The 17,787-nt window shown below is 44.3% G+C and overlaps 1 protein-coding gene across 1 annotated transcript; it reads right to left on the bottom strand.

Moving 5' to 3' along the window:
• Positions 1-8,250: 8,250 nt before the first annotated feature.
• LOC126412809 (G-protein coupled receptor dmsr-1-like) lies at positions 8,251-9,870 on the bottom strand. Its single transcript, XM_050082592.1, has one exon. The coding sequence runs from the start codon at positions 9,412-9,414 to the stop codon at positions 8,251-8,253; it is 1,164 nt and encodes a 387-aa protein (XP_049938549.1). The 5' UTR covers positions 9,415-9,870.
• Between the last annotated feature and the right edge of the window lie 7,917 nt (positions 9,871-17,787).

Here is a 17,787-nt window from a genome sequence, read left to right as displayed (position 1 = left end):
AGTAAAACAGATTTCTGGCGTTCCCCAAGGTAGTGTGAAAGGTCTCTGCTGGATTCCTTTCATGTTAATTTCTTAAATCTGTTGTCATTTACGGCATAAATTCCTCTTCTAAATTTACTGTGGCGTTTCTGACTATCTGGGAGGAGACTGAGTAGTGGAACGTGTTACTTTTACACACAAACAAGAACGATCTGTCACACTACTACACTTTAAAACACAGTTTATATGTAATTCATGTCACAAAGTCTCATACAGAACCTACATCCGCTTTCTTTTATATACTGTATATGATAAGATACTGTCATCCCCTCCCCTTCTGCGTGAGAGGATGAATGAGCAAATGTATTTCTAGTTGCATGCTTGAGGGTACCAGACAAGCCTGTCTGCTACAGAACAGTAGGACCAACGTCGGAACAGGTAGCTACGCTTTCTAAAAGCAGAGAGGTTTCTATTCTTAGTACGGTCCTGTCCGTCCCTTGTCATGTTTGTATAGGAAGCTGCCCCTCTGGCCACTTCCGTTTGTATTTGTGAGCCACCCTCAGGAAGGGACCACGGCAGTCTGTCTGCGGCGAGCGTCTGAAGTGGTAAGATCTCTGGCTAAGCGCGTGTCTGCTAAGTCCGTAGGACAATGGATTTCTTAAGATCAGCCTAACTGAAAATTTAATCACCTTTATTTCGGGTTTAGCTCTAAAATATCTAATGTTATCTTAAATTGCTACACAGTGTAATTCGAGTGTGAAGTTCAGAGTATATTCCGGTAGTTGCTTTGTCACTACTTTGTGAGTAAAGTGGAATCACGTGTTGATCAGTAACTCTAACTAAGATCATCAATCTTAAATGCGAATGTGCGTGAGATTATAACGTCTCGTCTTGACAATATTTTTCAATATAGCAACTTTTCTTTATGTTCAGCCCACATGGGGTGTACTTTGTGAGACCAGTACCACGTGCTTATACAATTGTTTGACCCATCAGGTTAATAGTAAGACGATAGTAACCAGTTCGAGGTTTTTCTTTTGTAAATTGCTTTTCGATCTAATTTATTTTGATTATCAAAATTATTGTGGAGTTACACACTTTGTGTAAACCAAGTTGACCACGTGAAGCATGTGGTGTAATCATCAAAGTAACCCTCAGCTATTCTTTTCGGGAAGATTTCACAGAGACTTAGTATGAATTTAGTATACCAGCGTGTGGTAATTACATGACGGACAGGATTGTGCTACGAACGTAACTTCTTTGGGTGAAAATTGAATCGGTTGGGTGTGGTTAATTTCCTCTTGCATATGTTTCAACGTTCTTCGTGTGTTATTTTATGAATGCAGTGTTGTATGCAGTCTCCCAATCTTGGCTCCATATTTGATGTGTTCCGTAAGATTACAATCTCACATTTTCACAATCCTAAATAAGGCACCAGCTTAGTTATGAATCGAGTTTAATATGCTGAAATTTCAATGATCAATGTTAAAATAAATTTCCAAATATAAACTGATTTATTTATTTTTATTTAAATTCTCTTCTTTTTATACATATCACCGGTTGTCGTATGACTATTAAAAGATTATAATTAATGTTAGTCTGGTTGGGAATTTGGTAAGCTAGACTGGATACCTGGTGGAACAGTTGCGCAGTAATGCAAGGTTAACTTCCCCAGACAGCTCACAGCTTCTAACCCGCTTTTATTGTCTATCAGCACCGCTTACACCACAAATTAAAGCATCAACATTACAAGTGTTGTAGCCCTTTACTGTTCCTTATCTATATAAACGATTTTGGAGACAATATGAGCAGCCGTCTTCGGTTGTTTGCAGATGACGCTGTCGTTTATCGCCTAATAGTCATTAGATGATCAAAACAAGCTGCAAAACGATTTAGAGGAATTATCGGAATGGTGCGAAAAGTGGCAGTTAACCTTAAATAACGAAAAGTGTGAGGTCATCCACATGAGTGCTAAAAGGAACTCGTTAAACTTCGGTTACACGATAAATCAGTCTAATCTGAAGGCCGTAAATTCAACTAAGTACCTAGGTATTACAATTACGAACAACTTAAATTGGAACGGACACATAGAAAATTTTGTGGGGAAGGCTAACCAAAGACTGCGTTTTATTCTCAGGACACTTAGAAAATGTAACAGAGCTACTAAGGAGACTGCCTACACTACGCTTGTCCGTCCTCTTTTAGAATACTGCTGCGCACTGTGGGATCCTTACCAGATAGGACTGACAGAGTACATCGAAAAAGTTCAAAGAAAGGCAGCACGTTTTGTATAATCGCGAAATATAGGAGAGAGTGTCAAAGAAATGATACAGGATTTAGGCGGGAAATCATTAAAACAAAGACATTTTTCGTTGCGACGGAATCTTCTCACGAAATTTCAGTCACCAACTTTCTCCTCCGAATGCGAAAATATTTTGTTGACACCGACTTACAGAGGGAGGAACGATCACCAAGGTAAAATAAGGGAAATCAGAGCTCGTACGGAAAGATATAGGCGTTCATTGTTTCCGCGCGCTATACGAGATTGGAATAATAGAGAATTGTGAAGGTGGTTCGATGAACTCTCTGCTAGGCACTTAAATGTGATTTGCAGAGTATCGATGTAGATGTAGATGAAATGGCCGCCATTCCCCCGCAGGCTTTCAGACGCCTGACCCAAAGTGTCCGCAGCATAGTGCATGGCGTAGTTAGGACGAAACGGTAGACACGCTCCGTATTACTGTCTACTGATAGGTCTAGGGGCTGCATCTAATCGCTACAACGAAAGAGACTTTGTATTCATAAAATCATCGATAACAAAGTCAATCTGCTTGGAATAGCTCCTGTTCTTTCAAATGAACTTAACTGATATTAAGTCGACATTTTTTATACTTTTAAATAACTTAATGAGCGCTTCGCTAGAACGATTGCAGTTTTGTGCGAACTCAGACTTCATTGTGCCGTTAACCAGTTGAGGTTAATGTCAATAAAATAACGCTACTACCTGCTCTACTTCGAACTGATTTCTTGTTATAGAGCAAGAAATTGCATTTCAAGTGCAAATCATTTAGCCTAGATATTGTGGAATATTGCACTGTTCCTGTACGTTGACTCATTCCATGCGTGCAATATTTGCGAACACTTAGACAACCATAGAACTCTTATCTTACGAAATTTATGTGTTATTTCGCGCCGGTTGGCGCTTCAGTCTGGAGCCGCGCGACCGCTACGGTCGCAGGTTCGAATCCTGCCTCGGCGATGGATGTGTGTGATGTCCTTAGGTTAGTTAGGTTTAAGTAGTTCTAACTTCTAGGGGACTGATGACCTCAGATGTTAAGTCCCATAGTGCTCAGAGCCATTTGAACCATTTGTTATTTCGCTTTCGGCAATGATGTCCACTCACAAAAATATGTCACTCCGTAAGTTTCTGTCTGTATCCGAGACAGCGACGCCAGTACAAAGAACTTACGGACAAAACATAAACCAACTGAGATTTACGACGCACCTTACGAAAAGTTTGTTTCAGTGTGAATTAATTTGGACACATTACTAGTCTATTTGACAATGTTCACTGTACATTTTGATACCTATTACACGGAATATACGACTGTTCTCTTATATGTTTTGTTATAATTCTAGCTCCGTAGGCAATTGAGAAATAAAAGCTTCAAAAATAAATAGTAAATATATAAATAAAAGCTAAGAAAGAATTTATTTATGGTCCAGCTTAATAGGGAATTTAGACGAACAGAAGTACTTAGACACTTTCCTTTTAAGTATGTACAGTGTCACGCAAAATAAAGACATGTATACTTATTTGATATGAGTCCATCAAAAGAAATCAGAGGTTAGTCGGGAGAAAAATCTTTAATTGCGAGTATGTTTTTTGTTTCACAAAATACAGAGATTGTAACTTCAAATAAAGACGTAAACAACAAGAAACATTTATTAATAAGTGCTCTCCTCAGTCAAGTTTTCATCGATAAGTGTAAAATATCTTACCTTTCGCGTTTTGAATGAAAAAATATACTTCAAATTGGGCTCACTATCTGAAGTATATTTTCACCATTAGCACCACATATCACGTTCTAACACAAAGTACTTGCTTGTAGTTTTTCTTGCTGTAGTAAATGCAGGAATTAATCGGTGAAATTTTCGTACTGGTTGATCGTATGTTACTTATGGCACAAGCACTGCTGCCAAAGCTGAAAACTACACTCAGTGAGTTTGTTCTGCACTAAAGACATTTCATAGCAAACTGTTTGGTAATCAGTATATGCAGGTACTGAACACAGGCAAACCACGAATACAAAAAATTAAGTGAAAACGTGGCTCCTAGTAATGGTTGAGAGAACGCGGCATAATGAGAAATTTCAAGCGCTGTTGCACTGAGCCTTCTTTGTAATATAGTCCGTCTTCTAGTCACAGAGAAAACGAAGTGCTGCGTCACAGTTACAATACTGATGTGTCAAGAAAAAGAGCAGTCTGCAGTCAGTGTACTAAACAGTACAAAAATACTTAGAGACTGGGTACAGCAAAGGTATACAATTGTCTGCGACGTAATCTGTTCTGTAATCGGACGTGTTATGATGCTTAAGTGCCCAAATTTTCTCTCTCTCCAAACTGTTCTCAAATGAAAAATTATTATTATAAATCTTTTATCGTATTAAAAGCAATGCAGAAAGGATACTGTATGTATTCCGTCAAAAGAACAGGTACCGTTAAAGAAGTTCTTTTTCTTTTTTGAAAAAGACTGTGCTAAAAGAGTGGACAGTTCTTAACATTTGTTTGTGAATACATTAATGTCTGCGAATTATTTTACATTGTCTGTCAGACTGCTGGTAAGTATCACCATGGTTTATTTTAAACGGAAGCCTCTTTAAATTCAAAGTCGACAGCATTAGGGAAAGGCGCAGCACTTTAAAATGCAGTACGATTATGACTACTGCTGCCATCATGTGGAATGCTGACACATTAGCAGTACTTCAAGGAGAAGCAATAACGCTAACTGTTGGTGGAAACTGGTGTTTCTATATCAGCAGTCGGCACAAGAAATTAGTACGCAAGTGCATGAGTTACTGTGTGAATCGTTTCATGGCAAAGCAGTAATCTTTATTGCAATGCGAATCATCGACGAGAGTAGTAGTAGATGCGCATTGCAGATAACATTGGATAAATACTCGCGACTATAGGTACTTGGTAAACGTAATTACTGCTGAATAAAAAAAATTAACCGATGAAGTTCGAATTCTTTTGGGAATTACGTATTGTAATTAAATTAACACTGGTTATCAGCGTATCTGTTCAAAACTCTTCAAAACTGTAGCGCGGTGACGCATATCAAATGCTTTGCAGTGAAACAAATACAGAGGTAAATGACTCAGCTCGCGATTATATTTATAACTTGTGAATATAGTGAGGTTTTATAAAATCTACATACGAGGAGAAGAAAGTTTTGTAGTTTCGTTAGTTTGCAGAACATAATAAGCGCTGCCATATACCAGACTTGGCATACTGTAATATATCTCGGTTAACGTATTTCCAACGGAAAGTACTAAGAACATCCAACCTCATACGGGACAGAATTATTTATTGTTACTTTTCCCAAGCAGGATTAGCAGTTCTGTGCTGCCTTCAGAAGATAATTGTTTACTGGATCACGTAAAAGTAACTACTGTGTTGCCCTGAAAACGTCAGACGGCACCTGTCCACAGCTTCACGTAGTTTTCAGAGGTTCATCCCTGGCCAGACATGCCCTTTGTGTACGAGATGAGGATTGCATTAAGTGTATGCTTCACATCCATGTAATTTTGTTTGGCAATGATATGACATTACTGGCACTTTGCATTATACGCTTGAGTCATTGTTATAGGGAGATTGTTAATAAGCTGAAAATGTCGATGAATATGTCACATCACATCGATGAGAAAGTGATTTGCGTAAGAGCTTTAATAAATCGAATTTTATGCGATTAATACATTTAATTATTTCAGCACCATCTCTGAGAGGAATAAAAGGAAGAAAACATGATGTGGTTTGCAGCCTGATACAACCACCTGCTACTGTACGCAGTGACGATGGCTGTCGTATTCAGGTAGCTTTTGGTTTGGAGTGAAACCTGATGCTGATATTTCCACAACTGAATATGGTGTCACCGATTGTCGAACCAACGAGTCCATGTCAGTAACTGGCGGCGGAAACTGGTGCTCTGTAGAGACGATCATTTGATCAGCGACGGCATTTGTCAGTCTCACTAAGCTCAGAAAAGTTGTTACTTCGTGGGAAAAATGAGCTGTGGTCCACTGAAAGATTGTAAGGGCGGGGGAGTATGGCTGGGAGTTGGGTAACCGAGAGTAACTGCCAGGAGATGGACGCACAGAAAGCATTTGCAATGCTGCAGCCCCGGCACGAATTCGGCACGGTACTGTGGCCTGATTTTAGATTTCGATAAGTAATGTATCTAATTTACCGCAATATGTCGGTAGTAGACAAAGAGCATACACAGAAATGGAGAAAAGAGGGAAGGGAGGTAGATTCAGAGCTTCAGTATGCAGCCTAGCACGTAGTCATTGGTCACGGAAGGAAAGTCCGAGTTGTCAAATAGAAAGAGGGAAAATACGTAGTGGAAGTGTGCTGGCAGTTGGCGTAAGTATTTTATGGAATGCACGTAAAACGTAATTTGATCGAGAATATTAAACTGTGAGAAAGATATGGTATGAACATTTTACTACCATCAATACGAGGTATTAGCTACTTTTATGTAAGGCACCAAACAGTTGCCGACAGAATGCAGCACAGAAAGTGAAATTTCCTTCCACCCTCGCAGTTGCAGCTGTCTCAACTAGATGAAGTAATGGAGAAAGTAACAGGTGTTGTTCAGGGTGGTGTAGCAAATGTCCACTTCGTAGTGATAAAAAAAAGATTTCCACGCGTCACATCTATCTGAAGGAGTCTTTGAGCGAGAAAGACCACTCGGCAGAACGTGGTCCAGTGTCTGTATAACCATCAAAACTGTGTGGGAATGTATGCAACATTAATAGCCTGATAGGTGTGAACCAATACCCGCTAGGATAGCCGAGAGACCCGCCAGGATAGCCCAGAACGCTAATGCGCTGCTTCCTGGACTCGGATGGCGCGCCGGCCGCGGATCGAATCCGCCCAGCGAATTAACGACGACGGCCGGTGTGCCGGCCAACCTGGATTTGGTTTTTAGGCGGTTTTCCACATCCTGATAGGTGAATACCGGACTGGTTCCCACGTCCCGCCTCAGTTACACGACTGGTAGACATTTGAAACACATTCACACTATTTCACGATTTACACTCGACGTAGACAGCTGGGGTACACTAATCCCGCCCCGGGGGGTACGGGGTGGCGGCAGAAGGGCATCCGGCCACCCCTTAAAATTCACCGTGCCAAATCCCTACTTAACCCTGCCGACCCTGCGCACAATGCGGGATAGAGGCAGTAGCAAAAGAAAGAAAGAAAGACTTCCTGGACTCGGGTAGGCAGGCCGGTCCCGGATCGAATCCGCCCGGAGAATTAACGTAGACGGGTGGTGTGCCGGCCAACGTGGATGTGGTTTTTAGACGGTTATCCACATCCTGCTAGGTGAATTCCGGGCTGGTTCCCACGTCCCGCCTCAGTTACGCGACTCGCAGACATTTGAAACGCATTGACACTGTTTCACTATTTAGACTCGATGCACACAGCTGGGGTACACTAATTCCGTCCTGGTGGGTACAGGGTGGCGACAGAAGGGATTCCGGCCACCCCTTAAAATTCACCGTGCCAAATCTGTACTTAACCCTGCCGACCCTGTGCACAATGCGGGATAAAGGCAGTAGCAAAAGAAAGAAAGAAAGAAAGGTGTGAATCAATTAAAGTTGTGTATCGGGTGAGGAATGAGGCAGAAGTCGAAAGTTTGTCGGCCGGCCTGTAGGGCACTGTGCGGGTTCAGTGAAGGAAGAGCCGGCTCCAGATGTCGCAGCCGGTGAAAGTTCCGCCGTCGTCTTCTCCACCTCTGCTGCATCCGGCGACTTCCCCGTTCGACGATCTCGTCGCAAGCTTCGAACGCGCCACGCGTACGACGACGTCGGCGGCAGAGTTGCGGCCGGGGGAGACGGGCGATCGGTCGCGGACAACCGGCGGCAGGAGCCGGCGTCAGCACCGGACGTCGCCGATGACGAACGGGGCGCCGTCGCCGCCCCCGCCCGCGCCACCCCCTCCGCAGCGACGCGCGCCCTCCGCCGACCGGCAGCGGCGCACGTGCTAGAGCTGCGTCACCTGCGTCGCGTTGTTGGTGGTGGTGTTGTTGGCGTCGTGCGACGCCTCGACCGGAATCCACCTGTCGAGCGCGCGCGGCCGGAAGAGCTGGCAGAAGGTGACCCGGAACTGGCGGCTCATGCTGCAGTAGAGCACGAAGTTGACGGCCGAGTTGAACAGCGCCAGGCCGTCCATGAGCTCGCCCAGCGGCAGGTAGCACTCGGCGAAGAAGCGCTGGCCGAGCAGGCCGCTGAGCAGCCCGAGCACGCCCTGCGGCAGCTCGGTGGCCAGGAAGAGCAGCAGCACGGCGAGCAGCATGCGCGTCGTGCGCTCCGTCTGGCGCTCCTTGGCCGGCTGGCGCGCGGCGGCGGCCAGGGCCAGCTGGCGGCGGCGGCGCTTCGTCTCGAGCAGCGCGGCCACGATGCGCAGGCTGAGCACCGTGAGCGCGGCGCACGGCGCCAGCTTCACCGCCACGGCGTACACCCAGAAGTTGAGGTCGGCCAGCAGCCCGCCGGCGGCGCGGCTCAGCCGGCTCATCTGCACGACGTGCAGCGTGGCGCCGCGCTCGCGCACCTCGGCCACCTCGAAGGCGAGGAAGTGCGGCGCGCACAGCAGCGGGCCCAGCAGGTAGGCGGCGGCGACGGCGGCCAGCGTGCGCGCCACGCCCACCTGGCCGCGCCGCGGGTGCGCCACCGCCAGGTAGCGCCACACGGCCAGCTCCACCGTCAGCAGGATCGACACCGTGTGGCACACCTGCGCGAAGTTCGAGTGGAACAGCACGAAGACGGCCCACGCGTACGTGTAGCTGCGCGCGCGCGGCCGCTTCAGCAGGTACGTGTGCAGCGCGTACGGCACGTACTCCACCATGACGAGCAGGTCGGCGACGGCGAGCGCCGTCAGGATGCTGTTGGTGGCGGACACCATCTCGCGGCGCGTCAGCACCGCGATGTTCAGCGAGTTGGCCACCGAGCCGAAGACGCACACCAGCAGGCTGAGGTAGGCGTGCACCTCGCGGTAGCCGGCCTGGAAGTGCTGCAGGCCCGGCCCGCAGAACTGCGCCTCCGACGTCCCGTTCGCGACGTCCACTTCGCCCGTCAGTGTCTCGTTCGAGGTCGTCCCGTTCAGCACCTCCTCGGACACCGCCAAGATCGCCTCCGTCGTCGTCGTCATTCTTACACGAGAAGAGTCAAGGACAGTCGTTATCGAGCGACACAATTTTCACAATTCTCCGCAAATTATACATCTTTTCTGATGACGTCGCAGGTAAAATCCCGAAGCTTACATCTGTGCTAGAGTACTCTTAATAGATTTCCTGGAACTATATTCACGATGATATTCTTCCTCTGCCACTGTAACCTCATATCTCGTCCTTTCACATAATTAATCGTCGTATCTCCTCCTCTGGCGAAAAACGTAACAGCAAATGTAATAGCTGTTTTACTGACAAATGAGTAGGTTTCGCGACCTCTCGACGTTATTGTCACTGACGTCCGGCAGACGCTGCCCAATTGCCACGTCTTCTGCTCTACCGTAATAATGCTGGCGTAGTAAATCCGCCACACTTGACGCAAATTTTCTTGCAGTCGCAAACTTGGTACTCCATACCACCGATATGAACAGCAGAGCCTCCTCAGAAGACGGCCGAAGGCTTCGCCGCTATGTAAATTCACACCTCGCGTCTAAGGTAACGAGAGCTACCGTGTATTTGGCGCTGACTGGAGACGGATAGGGAGGTTTCAGCTGAACACCGGGCCCAGCTGCTGTCCCGACACGACGCCGGCAGGGGGCGCTGCGCGTCGCCACTGCACCTGGCGTCGGCGTCGGCAGCCGGCGGCGGACTGCCACTGCCACTGCCAAGCCACGCGCCTCTGCCGAGAGGCAGGCTGTGCGCCTGCGCCACGTCCACGCGGCCTCCCCCACTGGTGCGCATGCGCGTCCCACCGGCCGGGAACTCCCTCGCGGCCGGCCACTGTTTGGCGACACTTGCGGACCGCCGGCGCTGCAGACGCATCAGCAGCCATTGCCCACGGAGGGCCTCGGCGTATTCCCCAGTGTGCGACTGAGGACACTGTAGTCCGCGCGCGCGGTCGAGCAGAGGGTACAACATGATTAGCATTATCAAATGGCTCTAACCACCAAGGGACTTAACATCTGAGGTCATCAGTCCGCTAGACTTAGAACTACTTAAACCTAACAAAGCTAAGGACATCACACACGTACATGCCCGAGGCAGGATTCGAACCTGCGACCGTAGCAGCAGCGAGGTTCCGAACTGAAGCGCCTAGAACCGCTCGGCCACACCGGCCGGCAATTAGCATTATCATTCTGAGTTGATTTCCCCAGCTATATACTACTACGCGAGCCGCTATACATTGCACGGAGCAAGGTGCATCATACCAGTGTTATCGCTTTTCTCTCCTGTTCCACTCGCGTGTAGAACGAAGGAAAAACGATCGTCTACATGTCTCTGTACGTACACTAATCTTTCCTGTCTTATTCTCATGATTCCTAACCGATACCTTAATCATAGCATTTGTAATGTTATGTGAGCATCACTGCCCCTTTTTAAAACTAATTTGTGTCTGATTTTATTCTCAGAAGCTCAGTAACGTATGTAAATACCGTAAATGTAAATTTGATTCAAAAAGTACTTGAAGTGAAGTGAAGCGCATCTGGACAACAAGAAACTCTCTAGCGCGCAATCCCCGAAGCGATAGTAGTTGTGAATCTTTGAGTATGGGCTCTAAAAAAAAAAGACAATTGATTTATTTTAAAAAAAGAGAACTGTTAATCTCTATTTTGTGGAAAGAGGACGTGTTGCGAGGATGTCGCTCAGAACATATTGTTACATTTAATGAAAATTGATGTTTTAGTGATAAAACCGAGTGAAGTATGTGTAGGAGTTGCCAAACATTTATGTATACAAATTTTCTGGAAGTGAAGAATAGAAATATCTTGCTTTTTGAAAAGGAGGTAAACTTCATTGTCATCGCCGTCTATGAATCGAAAGTATTTAACTGGATTATGTTCTTGTAAAATAGTATGGTGCTGAACTCCACTGAGCCATTTTTATGTAGCAGGACGTGTAGTTTGAACGAAGTTTGTGTGCTAAGAAATCTCCTTTTCTCACGAAAAGCAGGTTGCTGTTTGGTCTTATTTATCTACAACAGTGGTCGCTTAGGTATGAAAAGCTTCGAAAACTTGGGCTCAAAGCTATCCGCAACACGGCCAAGTAACTAAGAGTCGTATTTTAAGCCTTAAAGAAGAATAACTTCCTTCAAATTGCAATACGTCAACTACTGGTGCAGAAGCTGATCATTCAAGGAGGCAGCAACCAAAATTCAGATACCAGTTACGACTTAAAGTAAAAATCTCAATCAAAAATCAATCTCTCTCTCTCTCTCTCTCTCTCTCTCTCTCTCTTTCTCTCCAAACACATATATAAATATTCATATTATTTAAAAAATGTCATTTTTATACTTTCTAATGGCACAGTCTCTTTCGAATAAAGATTCTCTAAATTTACTCAAAAGGATTTACCTCAACTAAGTCGTCTTCATTCTAGAGATTACCATAAATGTTGACCGAGCATTTCTGTTCCACTTTCGTGTGGGTTACAGCGACCTGTTAAGATCGTAGCTGCGCGTTTTCGTATTCGTTCGACGCTTGCTGTCTTGGCTACTCGATAAGGAGCCCAATCACCTCAACAGCAGCCCAGAGTTGGTCGCAACAGCACCTTGTATCCGATTTCGTTTCTAGTTGCTTTTCAATTTCCCAGGACTATTAGAATATATGTAAGTCTTCCACTGCCCTTCACTAATACCGATAACACACGATAGCTCCATTTTGTATCTCTCCTCAGTTTACCCCTAAATACTTACACAATCCAACGTGCTCACGGCGTTCACCACTAGTAATCCTAGGAGTGTGCTAAGTGTTGCGTAGTAGTCATAGGCGAGATGTAGCCCAAAACTCCAGGAAATGCTGCGGTCACACTACCAAGGCAATAGCATCTAAGTAAAGTGTGTTAGAAGTGACAGGGGACTTAGTACCTTGTGTAGATTTCAGAAGTGAGAATGTGCTAGTGGTAGTAAGTGGGGCAATAAACATTTTGGATGGGAACTTTGGGTATGATATATGACTACCTGTACAAGGTAGCGGAGGACGGCATTTGTGATGGTTGATTTTGGGCAGGTTGCCCTGGCACCATCTGGGAGTGTTAGGAGACGATGCTTTGCACGGATCTAATTAGGAAAAGCATAGTGAGTTGGTTTCTGGACACACATGTTCGAATACCTGCTGTAAGTAGGAGACCAAGGCCTTTACTTAGAACAGATCCGGACAACAGATGCAAATGCTTTAGCTAATATCCCAATTACAATAGGAAGTTCTCCAGTCAGCTCACAAAATATCGAGTCCATCACAGCAAAAGGCTTGCTTATTAGGCATCAGAAAATAAAGAAACCACAAGGACAAGTCACACCGAATTCATACAGATCTAAAAATCCTTCATCACGACATTCAGTCAGTAAAAAATAAAATATACCAGTTTAACGTTCAGACTTCAAGTTGTACTGTACCTTGCGTCACAGAACAATATATAACGTTATAATTTTATAAGAGAGAAATTACTGTTTTAGGACTTCCTTAGAGCGGGGCGAACATGCATACACATGAAAAACTGAACAACTGAACATCTAGTTTGCTGGGTGCTCTGCTACTTATGCGTTATTGGTACACAGCTACTGCGTGAGTTTGTCTACGAGGAGGAGAACTAGATCCAAGTAACGGTCTAACATCATCAGTGACAACAATATTTATTTAACATTTTTTGCTTCAAGGTTCGATCAAAGCAATTAATAAAATTTACCTGTAAGCTTTCAAGAATTAATTAAAATAAACACGTTAAGAACGACAACAGGTCTCAAGAGAATTTCATAAATATATACTTCACCAACATGTTGCGGGCTTTCAAACAAAAAATCTTACCCTAAACTATGTATACTCAGACTCGGAGTTGAAATATTAAAAGTTTTGACTGGTTTCGTTGTCTAGGGACTTGGATACGTAGTTGCCGCATTACAAGCCAAATACTACTGAGTCTACAGTGTACAATATGAATATACACATGAATCGAATGGTCGAAGGTTCCTATGACTCGACAATTGCGAATTTTGAATGTAACTTAGAAATTTATAAATGAAAGACTACAATCAAATAAAATCTGCAGGTACTACTTTTAACGGTTTTAAATGATAAGTACGATAGCAGAAGTACCTTTAAGCATGCCGTTTATTACTGTAAAACTATTAGTGGTTTCGATGGTCCAGCAATTAAATAAAATATAGGTTGAATAACAGGGGAACAATAGATTTCTACTTCACGTAACTAGTTACGAACAACAACATAGCTCGCGAAATATTCACTTCTAAACACATACTACGTCTTGACTGCGGAAGCCACGGAAATCTCACAAGTGCACAAGTCGACACTACGAAATATTTCTATCTCCCACTATCACGTGCAAACTGCATAACACTCTCCAAGTACTTCCTGCGAACGTCCGTCGCCCCTTCCCGTCCAGCACTCCCCCGTGTCCCGTGCCACCCGATGCTCCTCCCCCACTTCTATCCAGTCTCTCCATTCTTCGGTAGTCGCCTACCGTAGTAACGAGCGCTGTGATTGGCTAGAGTGCTCCCGCCATGTCTCCAACCCAACGCACACTCACAAACATATCGAAACACATACAAAATACAGAATTTACATTTAAATAACTTGATATTAAATAAATATTCCTACGGCTGGACCGTAAACACGCTCTAACACACATTATCAAATACATAACAAATTAAATAAACATATATCAAAGGAATAGAAGCAAAAGTAGGCCAGTAGCCTAATGTCGCTTTCTAAAACACAGTAAATATTTGACCAGTTCCTTCATGAATAGTATATATCAGATATAAACAGAGACATAGATGAATAAATATATTTACAAGCTCGCTTCTAGCGTTTTTTCGTGTAACTGTGGAGTACTTACGGCCTGACGAGATCAATAGTAATCGACCACTTCGACCTCCAATAACTCATGCACTATTCAAGCTACATGCCTGTAATTCATACCAATTTAGGCTTACACTAATAGCTTCCTAAAGACATGTCTATTGACAAACTCGGGTGAACCGTTTAGATTTTGGAAATTCCTTGCTAGGTTTTACTTGTATAATTTACAGCCAGTTACAAAACTTTAATAAAGATATTGAAAATCTGATTACACCACAGAATCGTCGTGCAAATAATGGTAATGTGCATGTTTCTTTTTCAGGTATTATGATTCCTCTGGCTGTTATTAATTTCTACATGAACTGTGAAAGGTCTGCCATTATAGTTTCACAAAGTCCGCAATCTTTGGCACTCCCGGCATACAGATCTCCTTCATCGACACAAAGCACAGTCCTCGACAAAGCGTCAGCATGGAAGTTCCAGCCACGCAGTCGGTCTGGACCACACACTGGGGCTCCCCTCTTGTTCCGTCTAACGTTCGGCACCACGCGTTTGCTGACGAGCCCCGGCTTGCCGACCGGCCCGTGCGACCACTCCAACTCCGAACTTAGAATAGTTTCAGGGCGTCACAGCTCGTCCGTTACCTCACAAAGTGTTGCAGATTTTACTTTGAATTCAAGTAAGACTTTAATACACTGTCATGTTGACTCACATTATACTGTTAGAAACATAGGAAACCAAAAATGTTGTATACGGTTACGAAAATATCTATGTTCAAAGACAACAAATAAGCTTTGCACTTAACTGTCATAGTTGTGAAAGCAAGTAGTTTTAATAACATACATCACAGAGGCAAGGAAATTTGTTTCAGTTCCTTGAGGATTAATTGCTTATCACTAAATTTCTTTTCCTATAATGAGATATGTAATTATTCGGACATCACAAATTTGTAGTACACTCTTATGTGACAAGAACAATGCAAAAATTTATTACAATACCTATGCTTCAACATGATAGATACAACAAGAAGAAGTTGTGTGCCAGACGATTTAAAAAATCATCTTATCCTACTTTCTGACAGCTGGTTTACCGATTTACAATATTCTTGGTACCACAGAATCTTTCACAACACCACTCACCAAAGGAACAAAAACTTACTAAAACAATGACCGTAAAATTTATATTCAGTTCCCCAAAAGACACAAACAGATTTCGAAAAATGCATAATTTAAAAAAGCCAAGACAGGTACAATTTTTTTCCCACACGAGTGCTGTTGATGAAGAAGCAGCGGAACCCACGACCTTCAGAGTCCAACCGACTGCGAGCCAGGTAGCTGTTCAGCGTAAATGTGACATAGGTACCACTTGGATAACGCAGACAATTTTGCGCATGGCGCTAGTAACTGCTAGTATCACTTGGCAAGTAAAAGGATCGTTAAGTTCGACAAATAAATAAATCATAAACAATGCTTAACCCCTATATCATGAAACTGGAAGAACATGGCTAAAGGCATAATTACACACCCACATACTAATAAAGGGGCAGAATCCAAGCCCTGCATTATCAGTAACAAGAAACAATAACGACTTATTACTGAATACACACCAAAATCTCAGCAAGGAGGCAACCGCAGTTCAGTTTCAAAACGACGCCCGACTGTGTAACGGTAGCAAGCGGCCCACCACGCGGGACAGAAAATGAACAAGATTTTCATGGATGTGCACTGTTGACAAATGAACTTCGATTACATTAGCAAACAGTACCTTAAATACCAAGCAATTGGCACGAATCGTTTTCTCCCAGAGTTCACTAGTTAAGTAGCAAGCATCAAAGCCATTCACAGCAATAAATAACTTACACCAAAGTCCTCAAGCTATAAGGTAAAAACAGGGTACCTCTTAGTTACAGGAAGTCACAATTTACACTGGTATAATACGTAGCTGGTACCAACACACGCAGGCCTCTGATTCGCACTCATTGTATCGATGAGCGGGGCGTAAGCAAGCAGGATATTGAGTCAGTAGAGAGTCGATGGGTATGAAGGAAGCAGTGGTTGGGAAGTGAGTGAGACAGGGTTGTAGCTTATCCCCGATGTTATTCAATCTGTATATTGAGCAAACAGTAAAGGAAACAAAAGAAAAGTTCGGAGTAGGTATTAAAATCCATGGAGAAGAAATAGAAACTTTGAGGTTCGCCGATGACATTGTAATTCTGCCAGAGACAGCAAAGGACTTGGAAGAGCAGCTGAACGGAATGGACAGTGTCTTCAAATGAGGGTGTAAGATGAACATCAACAAAAGCAAAATGAGGATAATGGCCGGCCGGGGTGGCCGAGCGGTTCTAGGCGCTACAGTCTGGAACCGCGCGACCGCTACGGTCGCACGTTCGAATCCTGCCTCGGGCATGGATGTGTGCGATGTCCTTAGGTTAGTTAGGTTTAAGTAGTTCTAAGTTCTAGGGGACTGATGACCTTAGAAGTTAAGTCCCATAGTGCTCGGAGCCATTTGAGGATAATGGAATGTAGTCCAATTAAGTCGGGTGATGCTGAGGGAATTAGATTAGGAAATGAGACACTTTAAGTAGTAAAGGAGTTTTGCTATTTGGGGAGCAAAATAACTGATGATGGTCGAAGTAGAGAGGGTATAAAATGTAGACTGGCAATGGCAAGGAAAGCGTTTCTGAAGAAGAAAAATTTGTTAACATCGAGTATAGATTTAAATGTCAGGAACTCGTTTCTGAAAGTATTTGTATGGAGTGTAGCCATGTATGGAAGTGAAACGTGGACGATAAATAGTTTAGACAAGAAGAGAATAGAAGCTTTCGAAATGTGGTGCTACAGAAGAATGCTGAAGACTAGATGGGTAGATCACATAACTAATGAGGAGGTATTGAACAGAATTGGGGAGAAGAGGAGCTTGTGGCACAACTTGACTAGAAGAAGGGATCGGTTGGTAGGACATGTTCTGAGACATCGAGGGATCACCAATTTAGTATTGGAGGGCAGCGTGGAGGGTAAAAATCGTAGAGGGAGACCAAGAGATGAATTCACTTAGCAGATTCAGAATGATGTAGGCTGCAGTAAGTACTGGGAGATGAAGAAGCTTGCACAGGATAGTGTTGCATGGAAAGTTGCATCAAACCAGTCTCAGGACTGATGACCACATCAACAACAACAACAAGTAGTCGTGTAGGCGGATAAGGCGTTTAAGGAGATGGCGACGCACCGTGGAAGATAATAGAAAGGAACATTTTTGGAACCTCACGCTGTCCCCAAATTCACTCTACAGAAGCAAGGTACCTCACCATATTTCTAAGGTGGCACGCTTCCATCTGAACCGAGGCACCGCAACCACGGACTTCCACAGTAGGAATAACTTCGGCCGGCTCCTGTTCTCCGGAGCTGCCAGTACGAACACTTATTCGCAGACACACGGCCCTCAGGCGGAATGCTGTAGTCCAGTCGTCCGATAGAAAAATCGCACACCTCGAATCTCAACACGACCTGCCTGGAGAACCCTTTCCGCTCCGCTGCCTGCCGC

This window comes from Schistocerca serialis, chromosome 7 (genome assembly GCF_023864345.2).
Source record: "Schistocerca serialis cubense isolate TAMUIC-IGC-003099 chromosome 7, iqSchSeri2.2, whole genome shotgun sequence".
NCBI classification, from domain to species: Eukaryota; Metazoa; Arthropoda; class Insecta; order Orthoptera; family Acrididae; genus Schistocerca; species Schistocerca serialis.
The sequence above is the reverse complement of the archived record's forward strand: the minus strand, read 5'-3'. Positions and strand labels throughout refer to the sequence as shown.

What these genes read in the sequence shown, in the direction of transcription:
- LOC126412809 (XM_050082592.1), bottom strand. Translation starts at nt 9,414, where the DNA reads ATGACGACGACGACGGAGGCGATCTTGGCGGTGTCCGAGGAGGTGCTG.